The 14,295-nt window shown below is 34.6% G+C and overlaps 2 protein-coding genes across 2 annotated transcripts; one reads left to right on the top strand and one right to left on the bottom strand.

Moving 5' to 3' along the window:
* Positions 1-1,449: 1,449 nt before the first annotated feature.
* Positions 1,450-5,135, top strand: betaCOP (coatomer subunit beta). Its single transcript, XM_085490360.1, has 8 exons — positions 1,450-1,988; positions 2,073-2,406; positions 2,494-2,782; positions 2,871-3,211; positions 3,299-3,560; positions 3,632-4,444; positions 4,527-4,762; positions 4,826-5,135. The coding sequence occupies exons 1-8, from the start codon at positions 1,621-1,623 to the stop codon at positions 5,054-5,056; spliced, it is 2,874 nt and encodes a 957-aa protein (XP_085346486.1). The 5' UTR covers positions 1,450-1,620; the 3' UTR covers positions 5,057-5,135.
* trpl (transient receptor potential-like) lies at positions 5,133-13,174 on the bottom strand. Its single transcript, XM_029299082.2, has 17 exons — positions 12,828-13,174; positions 12,208-12,430; positions 10,947-11,138; positions 10,668-10,857; positions 10,422-10,607; positions 10,132-10,322; positions 9,832-10,010; positions 9,415-9,699; positions 8,782-8,972; positions 8,355-8,437; positions 8,126-8,247; positions 7,860-8,047; positions 7,411-7,601; positions 7,076-7,275; positions 6,682-6,990; positions 6,316-6,442; positions 5,133-6,119 (listed from the first exon to the last, which is right to left on the bottom strand). The coding sequence occupies exons 1-17, from the start codon at positions 12,999-13,001 to the stop codon at positions 5,713-5,715; spliced, it is 3,438 nt and encodes a 1,145-aa protein (XP_029154915.2). The 5' UTR covers positions 13,002-13,174; the 3' UTR covers positions 5,133-5,712.
* Between the last annotated feature and the right edge of the window lie 1,121 nt (positions 13,175-14,295).

A 14,295-nucleotide genomic window follows, 5' to 3' on the forward strand; every position in this document is an offset into this window, starting at 1 on the left:
TACTATAGTATTATTAGATAGTGCAGCAATTTTGTGCCGGTAATAAACGGCCTTACCTCATTGCTGTGTGGGTGTCAATTGATACGAGGATGGAATGCTCTGCACGACGTTGAAATAATAATATATTCCTGTGAGCATTGCGGAAAATTATCTATGAGATTTGCGCTTAATAACACACGTGTGTTTACAAAGGCGCGCAATCAACTATTCTAAATAATCCATGATCAAAGGCGGCAAAAATGCTTATTCTCATATTAATTTTCCTATCCTTATTTTCACTTTCTTATCTAGATTTTTATTTTATAATTTGATTAGCTGTATATTTTTATATTTCTGTATTTTTATATTTTTTTATATAGATTAAATATCATAAAAATCTAGATTTTTGTTATAATTTTGTTGTGATTTTATAATTTTATTATCTGTATATTTTTCTTTCTGTAATATCTGCACGTTAAAGTAATAATTGTCGATTGCGGAGTTCCAAATTAATAAATTAATATGAGTTATAAATTAGTAAATTAATAAGTAAAATTACACAGTCAATTAATAATAAGATTATTTTATATCATACCTAATTATTTTATATATTTTTTATAAATATTTTATACAGATTAAATGACATAATCTAGATTTATGTTATAATTATGACAGATAATGTTATCTAAATTGAAATAACATACATTTCATAACATGATTAATATTTTGATGTGGAAGACATTTGTGCGTGACTAAAATTTATAGCGATATATGAGAAAAAAATTAATGAGATAATCATTCACAGTTTTTAATCATAATTTTAAGTATTATTGTTAGCATCACGCGTACAACATACACACATTACAACATCGACGTTATGACAGCCGAAAAAAAATATATATGGATGTATATATAGTATTGAAAAAAATGAATGTGAATAAAAATAGTTTTTAAAAGTGGATATAATTAATATGTTATAGAAGGATATGAGAAATGCTGGCATGTGTGTGTGGGCTTCTCTTATAAAATAGGCTTATCTTTTTATATTATATACATATATGTATATACATATTTTTTATATATGTGTACATATCAATATATATATTATATTTTATATTTTTTTATACTTTTTAATTTAATTTAATTTTTTATTTTATATACTTATTTTTATTATATATTATTATTATATATATTATTTTATTTTTTATTTTATATATATATATATATGTTCTACAAATTATATATATATATATATATATATAATAAATTATTATTATATATATATATATAATAAAAAATAAAATATATATGTATATATATAGTCTCTCCTTGATATAGATCTACACTATCGACTGTGGAAATGTAGAAAACATAATTAATATTTAGCAAGTAAACTTCTTTATCGACAATCGGAAAAAATTTGCAATCTGAAATCTGAAATTAGTGACATCATAATCTTATTCAGCGAACTACTTCTACGAGCCTGCTAACATCGCGGTTTGACACGTAAGACAGGCGTAAGTACGTTTCCTTTTATTCGCTAGGTGATAGTCCAAATGAGTAAACTTTGACAGATCGATCGTCGACGCAAGTTTCACTCAATTCTTATTGTACGATTCACGAAAAAGAAGACTTGAGAAAATGAGTGCGGTAACGGAGCAGCCGTGCTATACCCTGATAAACATTCCGACCGACACAGAACCGCTGAACGAGCTTCAGCTGAAGCAGGATCTCGAGAAGGGAAGTGTTCATACGAAAATCGATGCACTTAAGAAGACCATTCACATGATCCTGAGCGGTGAGAGATTACCAGGATTGCTGATGACGATCATCAGATTTGTCCTACCTCTGCAGAATCACACTATCAAGAAACTGCTGTTGATATTCTGGGAGATTGTGCCCAAAACCTCTGCCGATGGCAAGCTTCTGCAGGAGATGATCCTGGTGTGCGATGCTTATAGGAAAGATTTGCAGCATCCCAATGAATTTGTCAGGGGATCTACCCTTAGGTATATAGAAATGAATATGTCTATATAGATGTAGATCGTATTGTATGAACAAAAAAATTATATATAATTTGTTATTATTTGCAGATTTCTGTGCAAACTGAAGGAGCCAGAACTTCTCGAGCCACTGATGCCAGCAATAACTGCTTGTCTGGAGCACAGACACTCTTATGTTAGACGCAATGCAGTACTAGCTATTTTTACCATTTACAGAAACTTTGAATTTCTTATACCAGATGCTCCGGAATTGATAGCAAAGTACCTAGAAGGAGAGCAGGATATGTCATGCAGAAGAAATGCGTTCCTGATGTTGTTGCATGCCGATCAAAGTAGAGCTCTTGCTTACTTGGCTGCATGTCTCGATCAAGTGCCTAGTTTTGGCGACATACTACAGCTGGTTATTGTTGAATTGATATACAAGGTATAAATATATCATATTATTGTTTAAAATTTGAATGCATATAGTTTATTGATATAAATACTGATATAATAAATTGTTCTGTTCTAGGTTTGCCTTGCAAATCCATCAGAAAGGGCACGTTTTATCAGATGTATTTACAGTTTGCTAAATTCACCTAGTGCTGCAGTGCGTTATGAAGCAGCTGGCACATTAGTGACTCTTTCCAGTGCACCGACTGCGATCAAAGCCGCAGCTTCCTGCTATATCGAATTGGTTGTTAAAGAAAGTGATAACAATGTCAAACTCATCGTACTCGATCGACTAATTGCGATGAAAGATAGTCCTGTATATGAGAGGGTGCTTCAAGATCTTGTGATGGATGTACTTCGCGTTTTAGGTATTGCATTGATAATCATAATGACTAATTAATTGTACTGATCAATGAACTTCTATATATTACTATTATTATTATTTATTATAAATAGGATCACCAGCTTTAGAAGTCAGAACAAAGACCTTGGCTCTGGCTATGGATTTGGTCACAACTCGTACGATCGAGGAAATGGTTCAGCTTTTAAAGAAGGAAGTTCTTCGGACAGCTGGCGGAGAACACGAGGATGCTGGTAGATACCGTCAACTCTTAGTACGAACCCTCCACGCTTGTTCCATGAAATTTGCGGATGTTGCCGCCACCGTTATTCCAGTACTGACAGATTTTCTATCGGAGAGCAACGAAGCGGCTGCTACAGATGTTCTCGTATTCGTTCGTGAAGCCATTCAGAGATTCGAGAATCTTAGACCGTTGATCGTTGAGAAACTACTAGAAGTAAGTACATGATTTAGTACATTACTAATTATATTTTTATAATTGGTATGCTAAATTGAAATTAATTTTTATTTTGATGAATTATAGGTATTCCCTCATATACGGTCCGTAAAGGTACACAGGGCCGCACTCTGGATTCTTGGTGAATACGCCACGTCGAAGGAAGATATAGAAGCCGTGATGGGCCGCATACGTGCAGCGTTAGGCGAATTGCCGTTGCTTGAGGCAGAAAATAAACGTCAAGCCGGTGAAAAGTCCGAAGATGGCAACTCACAAGCTGCGCCGACGCAACTTGTCACATCCGATGGAACATACGCGACTCAAAGTGCTTTTAGCGCTACATCTGCACGTGAGTAACTCTTTTTTTAAATACAAGATATTTCATATATACACATTACATAATTTGAATTAATTTATTAGGGAAGAAAGAGGAGAAGCGACCAGCGTTAGTGCAATATATGATGGAGGGCGACTTCTTTATCGGCGCTTCCTTGGCTACTACATTGGCAAAGCTGGCGCTTCGTTATAAAACGCTGGAAACCAACGTCCAAAAGAGCAACAGATTGCAAGCGGAGGCAATGCTTGTCATGTCCAGTATGCTGCAACTAGGTCGTTCAGGTCTTCCTATGAAAGCGATGACGCATGATGATGCGGAGAGGATCTCTTTGTGCCTTAGATCGCTCGCTTGTCCAATACCACTTGTACAAAAGGTTTTCACCGAGGGATGCCGCGATGCTCTTGGCAGGATGTTGACTGCGAAAGCGGAAGAGGACTCGCAAAACCAAAAGGCCAAGGAGAAACCGGGCAGCATCGTCCAAGTCGACGACGCGATTCAGTTCTTGCAGTTGAGTCGGGGATCCGACTTAGCCGGTGGTGCCGGCGATGTATTCGAGCAGAGTCTCAGTGCCGCTGTCGCAGGACGACCTGGTGCCAGTGGAGACGCACCAGCTCCGAGTGTCTTGAGTAAAGTCACTCAACTCACCGGTTTCTCGGATCCAGTTTACGCGGAGGCCCTGGTCCATGTGAACCAGTACGACATCGTGCTCGACGTATTGATAGTTAATCAAACGGAAGACACTCTTCAGAATTGCACCTTGGAACTGGCCACTATGGGCGATCTAAAGCTAGTGGAGAGACCGCAACCCATCGTACTCGCGCCGAGAGATTTCGCCTCTATCAAAGCGAACGTGAAAGTCGCGTCTACGGAGAACGGAATTATATTTGGAAATATCGGTGAGCGATTTGGATACTTGGAAAATTGTCGATTCCGATGAATTTACAATTTACATGGCTATTTATATTTTTTTGATTGCAGTTTATGATGTATCCGGAGCGGGTTCCGACAGAAGCGTTGTTGTTCTTAACGATATACACATCGACATCATGGATTACATAGTACCCGCAACGTGTACCGATGCGGAATTCCGCCAGATGTGGGCAGAGTTTGAATGGGAGAATAAAGTCTCGGTCAATACGACTCTGTCTGATTTGAGAGAGTATCTTGCTCATTTATTGAAGTCCACAAATATGCGTTGTCTCACGCCGGAAAAGGTACGTAGAATTTTTTTTTATTTTCTATCATATTATTAAATCGGAATTTCCCTTCCACATTAGGCTCTTTCGGGGCAATGCGGATTTATGGCGGCGAATATGTACGCTAAATCGATATTTGGCGAGGATGCTTTGGCAAATTTGTCTATTGAGAAACCATTGAATAAACCTGATGCACCAGTGGTCGGGCATATTCGTATCAGAGCCAAGAGCCAAGGTATGGCTTTGTCACTGGGTGATAAGATCAATTCAGCGCAAAAAGGCCCGCAAACCAAGGTCGTGCAAGCCGCTTGAAACGCATCATCTCGATTAAATTCTTTGGACATCTTTCGGACCTGTATATTATTTCGCAAATAAATGGACTCTGTCGTTAGATTTGCTCGTATTGTTTATATTAAAATGCGCATTGCGTACAATGTGTGTGCGCATTAATTTCATTTCATGTTTAACTGTATTACATTTCCTGTCGACACACTATTGTATAAGCATACTTATATTAATTCGCTACAATGAATAGGATATATATATATAGTCAAAAAATGTAAACGATACTTCATCTATAAGTCTCGTCATCTTTTGATTTTTTTTCGACATAATTATATGGAACAATGTATCCCTGTCACTTTTTAAATAAAATAACTTTTAATGAAAAAATACTTCTACTTTTTATATATAACTCAAAAATTATTTTTAGAGTTTTTATTGTTTAATATGTAATAGAGAAGTAAAAATTAAACAAATTAAATAATAAAGATATTAGACGATTTTTTCTTAAAGATTCTAGAGAGACTGGTTTTCTATAAAAACATTTTAAAGAAGGATCATTTTTGTAATAACATTTTTTAAAATTTTCATCGATATATAAAATATTTCCGTCATGAATTATGTAATAGAATTTTATCAATTTTGTCATTGCGCTTATTCGATTAATATAATCCTTTGCTTTAGATTTAAAGCCATCCTCCTCTCGAAGATTTACTACCCGATGTAATGGATACGAGTTTTTCTCGATCATTGTCTTTGTTACTATCTGAGGCAACCGTCAACGACGGAATAATCGAAAGTTTAGGACTATGCAAAGCTTTTGGCCGTGCCCTGATCGAACTGCTTCCATCTTTAATGAAGGGAGGAACAGTAGTCGCTGTTGGCTTGCTTTGATTTTCTCTAGAAGGACTAGGAGTAGTTTTTGTAACAGTAGTAGTGGATTTTGCAGATGTAGAAATAGCAGAAGTGATTGTGTTGGATTTGGCAGTAATAGCAGTTGTAGTCGTAGTTGCAGTAGTTGAACCAGTGATAGTAGTTGTAGATAATATGGGAACAGTCGAAGCAGTAAATTGAGTAGAAGTTGATGGTTTTCCTAAAGAAAGTGAAAAATAATATAAGTACATAAATTAAAGCTATATAATTAAATATAAATAATATTTCATAATATTGCGATATACACATTTGATGATTTTAATATCATGCATGTGTATCACATTAATTAATTATAATTACATAAATAATATTTATATAATGTAATCTGTAAATTTAAATTTTGTAAAAAAAATTACCAATTATTGGTGATTTAGGTGCTTTCCTTTTGATTACTCGTGGTGGAGATGTGCGAAGTGGTAGCAACGGTGCAACTTTATTCGTAGTCGTCTCGTTGACAAAATCAACCGAGGACGTAGATTTAGGCTGTGTAAAAAATATATTTGGAAGATAAATGTGTGAATTTTTAATGAATAATTATGTAGTATTATATTAGATTAATTTTTATTATATTTATTATATTAGATCAACTTCCCGAATTTCTTAAAATGATTTAGAATCGCTTTTTTTCTCTTTTCATCTCTTCCTTTTGCTTAGAAAGAAATGAATTTTGTTTACGTTTATTGTAAGAACGTTTTGGATGTCATTAATTATTAATTTGGCACCTGAAGAATGGATTCAAATCGTTGAGAATCGATTTCATGTCTAATTGATGGTTCGGCGCTTTTCTTTTTCGGAGTCCCGATTTCCGGAGATTTAGCATCATCATCAGTATCGACGATGTCGTGTAGGACATTCAGTATCGTTGCAGCTGTAGTTTCTGGTAATTCGACCGGGATGGTTGGTGGCAGTGGACTTTTTTGTGCCAGACGTTGAACCTCCTCCATTGCTCTCTTCAGGCTCTGCTGATTCTGCAGCGATGCCCTGCTGGTGCTCTTGCCGATTTGCGAGCTTTTAACCGCGTTCTTCACGACCTTTTAAAATTGTGTGTATGATGGAAAGTTTATTAATTTTTATAGATTCTTTTAAAATTATAAAATAGAAAGATTTTTCATTCACCTGACTGAAACGATGTTCAGCCGAAGTTAATACAGCTAATCTAGCGACTCTCTTCCATCTTTCGGCAGCGCTTTCGTCATCGCGTTGTTGAAGACTTATTTCTTCTTGAAGATCGGAGTCAGCTACATTCACAGGACCTGATACTTGGAAGTCCTTCATGAGCCTTCGCTCCCAGACCTTCATCTTCTTTCCCAAGATAGCTAGACAAGAACATACACAGAAACATTAAGTTTTAATTATATTTAAATTTTCGCAAGGAAAGGATTTTAATTTTGTTCTATGTTCTCGTTTATTATTAGTAGAAGATATTTAGCAGTGAGAATGTCAGTGATTACCTTTTTCTTTTTTATTGACATCGCCAATGTTCATGCCGTTTTTGTGCAAAATGTCCAGGAGTTCGCATCTCCAGGACGACAGATCAGTCTTGAGTTCGTGAATATCGTCTTCGTTAACAGGTTCCATCTCGTGCTCGCTGTGCGCGTTTACAATGTAACGCCATATCAAAGCTTTCATGACAGCTCCATATCTGCATAATAATCGTATATAAATATTAACAGCAGGAATACACACATATATAATTAATGCAAATTAATAATTCAATTAATTATTAATTACTAAGTTATTAATTATTAATTGATAGTATTATTTATTACTTACTATTATTAATTATATTAATTATTATAAAAATTCAATTTTAAATGGAATTTAAGTAAATTTCGTTTTTATTATTTTATTTATATTAATTTAATTTTTTTTCAAGTGGTTTATAAAGATATCTTAATACTTGTGTTCGCGTGCACGTCGACGTTGACTGCTACGTTTACTGACGGTTTTCTTCTGCAAACCGAATAATCGAAAAAGCAACTTCGGAGGTGGAAAGATGTTGAAGGGTGGCGGAAGAGTTCCGCTATCCTCGAAATAACTCATCCATAATTTCGTTCGCGCGAATTTCCACTCAGTGTCAGAATGTTCCTATCGCAACGTTCTTATGTCAATTTTCTCGTTGACGAGATTATTCAGGTCGACGAATGTCGCTTTTCAGAGTCTTACCTCGATGACAGCATAGCTGTTGCTCATCATAGCAATCAGGAGATTTAGCAAAACAATCACGTTGATGACAGAATATGATCCGAACATCAACAGGCCCCAGAATCGAGTGTACGATTTAATTCCTGAAAATATTACGTCTCGAAAATAATGGATGTCGATGAGATAGAGATATAAATTTTAAGAAGAATAAAAAAAATAATTATTTTGTGCATATTTAAATTACACGTACCAGTAAGTTCGAAAGTTTCGATGCCGACCATACCAAAACTGGCCCAGAAAAGACTTTGACAAGATTCGAACAAATTACTGAATCTGAAAATATTTAATGAAAAATCTATATAGAAACAATATAATTTATATTAAAATTATATTTAAAAAATATTTTGAAGAATTGTTCAGTTTTTTTTAAAAGAGGTTTGCTCAAGTTATACATATATTCCCAGCAAAGTCACATGTGTATTATATTTTTGCCGAAGCTATTACCTTTGTAATAAATAATTTAGTATTCAATATTACACATTTGAAAAGGGATGCGCAGTCTGTTATTTTTTCATGATTAGTAAGCAGTATGGAGACACATATACGCACACACATATATCATACAACTTGAAACGGAGGAAATGAACGCATCTCGCCAATTCGATTATTCCATTCACCTTCTCCATCTTAAGCAGGCGTCACTGCCGGCGTCCCACGAGGGATCCAACATTCCGCTATAACATTTCTGTCTCTCCAGTTCTGCGAAATACCACAGTAACTGGTTCAAGCCGCAGGCAAAGGCGAATAACACTAAGGTGTAGATGAAAAAAAACTTTACGATGTCGATCACCATTCTGCCCAACGATATCTAAACAGAAATTGCAATTTTCTTTGATATAGAAAACATTACGATAAAAATATATTGCAAAAGAATCCTAGAAACAATATGTTTCAAAAAATCCTAGAAACAATATAACACGATTTTTCCTCAGCGCAAATGTCGAGACACCAATAATTTTCGAATTATAAGCAGTTGAAAATAAAGGCTTTTAGAAAAACTACATATTCTTCAGTTAATTTTATGTAGATTTTGCTTTAATAGAATTTTAATATAAGACTTAATATTGTATAAAGCAAAAATCGAGAACATGCTAAAAATGATGCTCTCCCTCAATATTTTCACTAAGGAAAAATCGTCGCCAAATGATACCAGGAATCTGATATTAAAAACTTTTCCACCAGTTCTGAAACATCCTGTATATTAAAATGCATCATTAAAGAAAAAAAGAGATTTTTGACAAATACGATACCTGAAGCGGCCCCAGATGCGGATTGATGCTGAAAAGATGGACAAGTTTCAAGGCACTGAAGACGTTCGCCGCGGCGAACAGACCCTCCGCAATCAGTTGCATATCGAAATCACTCCAGTTCTCTCGCGGTATCAGCGCGGCGGATGGATCCGTCTGTATCTCGGCGCGTTGCTGAAGATAAGCCGCCAATCTCAGAACGCCGGTCGCCAGGTAGAGCATGTTCCTCGTGGCGTCGATAAAATTCCACATGTCCCGTAAATAAGACTGTAGACCGTCTACGTACACCTTGAAATTTGCGAAGTTGCGTTGGTACACAGAGAGAAAGAGAGAGAAAGAGAGATTTACACATAGAAAATACATATATGGAGAAAACACACATAGGAAGGAAAATTAAATCAATTTGTTCTCGAGCCCTACCTCTCTTATTTCTTCCCATACGAAGCCAAAGACGTAAAGCACGACGATACCTTCCAGAGGAGTAGGAGCAGCCCCTCGTTGCCGAGCTAAATAAGCTTCGAGGTTTCTCTTCATTTCCTGAGTGCCGAGAAGTCTAACGATTTCCACTTCCGCACGCTGCGACACCAGCATGAGTATAACTATGAACGCATTCATTGTAATGCATCACTTAATTATTAATTAATGATGTTATTGTGCTGTCATTTAATTATTTTTTCTTCTTAATTATAATTTGCATTTTAAAGCTAAAATTAAACCTACACAAGAAGAATAAGTAGGACGATGCGTGAACTAAGAATTTCATGAAAGGTCTTCGCACCAGCTGCCCAGTTGTTGACTCGGGCATCAGATAGTACATCATACAATAGAATGGGAATAAAACTGCCGTCCTCGCAAGAATACCGACTCTCTTTATGGTTGACATTCTTCGGAATCCGGGAACACCTTCGTACCTTTGCATCAAAAATTTGAATTAACTTACACTTAAAAAATATTTTTATGCCTGTAATTAATAAGTTTGAATTTCTTTTATAATCCTATAATATTCTTACCAGATCGCTGCCAAGAGTTGTTGAACGTGAGAATGCGAAACGAATCTTTTCTGCTTGTATTCTATAGCCTGTTCCAGCCGAGCCAGTTGTTTGCTAAGCTCGATATTCTCTTCCTTAGGATCATAATTTAGGATGGTATCCAGTTCCATGGTAGTTCGAACGTGTTGCAATAAATCAACCGCGAATCTATTCGGAACGAGATTACATAAAAAAATTATTGCATATTCTTTACAATGAAAAACTTACTTTTCCACTTGACGTCGCAGTTTCAAGTATTCGGCTCTACTTTCCGGTTCTGACACAGCCAATTCTCTGAGTTCCCAGCTCAATTGGAAGGCTGTCATTAGAGGATCCGTAGAGCTTAAAGCTATTAAACTTGAGCTCGCCAGAGCTTTGTATTCAGGGATCCTGGTGGATGAAAGTCTTAATGGATCGTCTAAAAGAAGTGAATTCAATTACGCGTTTTCTATATTTCAATGATGTATTTTCAAAGTGAAATAAAGTTTGTCAGCCTTCTCCGCTCACCTGTGGCTGCTTGAAGACAATCATCGCAGCCGCATCTCACGTCGTGCGGCATCGGCAAAGTGGCTCCTCTGTCCAGCAGAAGCTTCAAAATTTCATAATTATTACGCTGCGCCGCGAGTATCAAAGGTGTCATGTCCATCTGATATCTAGCCGAGGCTGGATCAACCTTCTGCCAGCTGTGTATAATCTCGACTGCGATCCGAAATGAGAGTAGGAAGACAGAGATTCATTTAATAAATTGCAAATTGAAACGTTTCAAGTTAAAAAGAAGAAATGTTTCTTGGAATATGAACATTAAAATAATTATATAAATGTGCGTAAAATAATAATATTAAATTAATTTAGACAAATAGTTTCAAATTAAGATAAATTATATTTTTTATGTAAACCCTTGACTTTATATTCGATTGTGGTTCAACTATTAAAATTAATTTGAAATGCAAAGAGACATAGGACATTTAATAATTAATTATTTAATTAATAATAATGTTTAATTATTAATAATGTTCGACTTTGACATATAGAGCGTTATTGTTTATACGGCCTTGTTATCATTCATTCGATGACTCTCATGTAGTAAAACTATATAGTACGAACCACTCAATATATTGTCGAATAAATAATTCCTATTCAAAGCGCAATTGCGACAAATATTGGAAAATAATTTACTATGATTATTATACAAATGACGATTAAATATTTAACATTTTTTTTTATTTAAATGCAATTTGTCATTCGGATTAAAATCACGTAAAATCAAACGTAAACTGTCAATTACAGATCAAAGAAAATCATTAATTAAAACAAATTAAAGTAATGAAAAGCAGAGTACTTTACATAAATTTATTTTTTATTGCGTTAAATATGTCGCAGCGGCAATAAATAATTTTATTTTTTGCGATGTTTTAGCGTTTATTTTTTTACATGTATAATGAACTGTTGTTCATCATGAGATTCATTAAATCGAAATTTATCGTATAAAGAATTGGTGAATTTAATTTTATTATTAAATATTTATTTTTAATTTTAACTTGTATATTCACTGATGTTAAAATATGAAATAAATAAAATCTCTCAATTATAAAATAAATTACAAATTATATATTGTATATTATACTTTTCTTTTTTTAGTGCCTTGTTCGAGTGTTAACCATCATGTCATCGCAATCATCATTATTGCTGACTAGATTTGTTTTGCAATTATGACAGATTATTTAGAAGATATATTAGACGTGTCAATTTTTCGAAAACTTTGACTCACAATTCTGCATGGTTGTTTGATTCGCCGTAAGAAGTTCTTCGTGTTCCAATAGCAGCTCGACCGCCTCCACAAACTCCTGATCGATGGCATGGAGCAGGGCGTCCTTGGTCTGTACTCCCATCACCACAAGTAACTCGACCATCTCTAAATTTTCCGCTTCTAAAGCCAGCGTCAAGGCACCACGACCTAGACTGTCCACACAATTCATATCCAGTAGTTTTTCCTGAAATGATTGAACGGGTACGTCGCAAAAGGTCTTAGTGCTTCATTTTACAAAAATAGTTGATGTGATTGAAGTTTGGAGTGTTCTTGGAGCAAAAATTAAAAATTAGTTAATAACAACCAGGATTATAAAAAATGTTTCTAATTATATCAAACTTACGTAAATTGTTGTTACAATTTTCATCTGTAAACTTTTTTTGTTTGTACATTTTAGTCATATATATATATATGTATAACATTGATAAAAATTTAATTAAATTATAATTTTTTTCTATTGTATTTGGAAAGAAGAAATTTCTCTCATTAAAAATGTAGAAACCTCTGCGTTAAAAAAAATTGACATTTTACGAGTTAGGAATAGTCTTGATTTCGCTTAACTTCGGACACTTTATGTTTACCTTGTTTTTATTTGCAAGTTGCAGAAGCTTCTTCACATTGGGCAGGTCACCTCTCTCCACGGCCAATAGATACTTTTTTTCTTCGAGAGTAAGCGGACGTGGAAGGTGAATCACATAATCGTCCGTGCTCTGACTCGTGGCCTCCATATCCTTTTGAGTCTTTTTGTCGCTCATCTCGCAAAGTTTATTCTGCTACTTCGACAACAATCACTTCCACTCCAAGTTATTCACAAACAGTCATCATAATTATTTTTTCATCGATACGTAAGACGACGAGACACTGAAATGCCGAGCGAAAAAACTTCGGAGATCCCGTTGAAGAAAAAAATTATTTGATGAAGAGATACGTTACGTTTCTTAGTTGAAAATATGTTCTGTTTTCGTGTGACAACTGTTATATAGGGGATGATGAAAATTAAATTACGCGTATTAACCTAGACCCTGTTTATTTACATTGCGGATGGAACAGTTACCTATGTACTTGACTAATTTGCTTATAGATATCTCGTTAGGTTTTCTAACGGATTGCATTCGGAATAAAAGTGTCTGGGTTACTGAAAACGACGCAAAGTGAACAGCACTGCCAGCTGCAGCGATCGCAACTAATAAGCTGGATAAGAATTTTTAACATATCTGCGTGTTACACAATATTTTGCAAAAATTAATATATCTTAAATTAAATATATAAAAATATATAAAATTAATATATCTTATAAATATAACTTTATTTATTATAACTTCTTTGATTAATTTATCTTATTCTTTTTCAAAATGATAATGTTGGGGAAAAGGTTAATGTTTTATTGTATATTTTTAATTTTTAATTTTTAATATCGATACATATATTCTTCTGACTTTTTAAATTTGAAATTAATATTTTATTTGAATTTTCCATAAATTTTTGAAATTTCGAAAAATATTTTATGATCTACTTTCTCTCGGTTTTAAGTATTAATTACTCGAAAAATATCGATATTTTTGTAAAAATGAAAATGTCGAAGGATATGTAATGAAAATGACGTTTGATTTTATTTCTGCATTTTAGTCTGAATGATTCTAAAATTTCTCTAAGCTGTTTCTATATAAGCTGCATTAAAATAGAAATCAAAAGCCGTTAAAATCTGATTATTCTAAACTGTTAAATTGTGGTTCTCATCGACATTGAAATTAAACAGATGGCGAGAAACAGCGGAGAATACCACGAATGCGTTCCACAAATATTTGATCTGCTATTGACGAGACATATTCGACGTAGTAATGTTGGGGAAACATTCGAGTTGTAAAGTAAACTGCAATGTTGAGAAACGGTCGCTCAACAACGATTCATTAAAGGTAGAACGCTTAACAATCCTGCGCGATATCATGCGGATTAATAATCCTAATTACACGACAAAGAGATTCATTACGCGGAATCCGCTTAATGAAACTTCTTTCGTGTAGCTCATCGGCTTTTCCATGACGTAATGAC

The sequence above is a fragment of the Nylanderia fulva genome, unplaced genomic scaffold (genome assembly GCF_048542155.1).
Source record: "Nylanderia fulva isolate GAGA-0341 unplaced genomic scaffold, ASM4854215v1 Scaffold12, whole genome shotgun sequence".
Taxonomy (NCBI): Eukaryota; Metazoa; Arthropoda; class Insecta; order Hymenoptera; family Formicidae; genus Nylanderia; species Nylanderia fulva.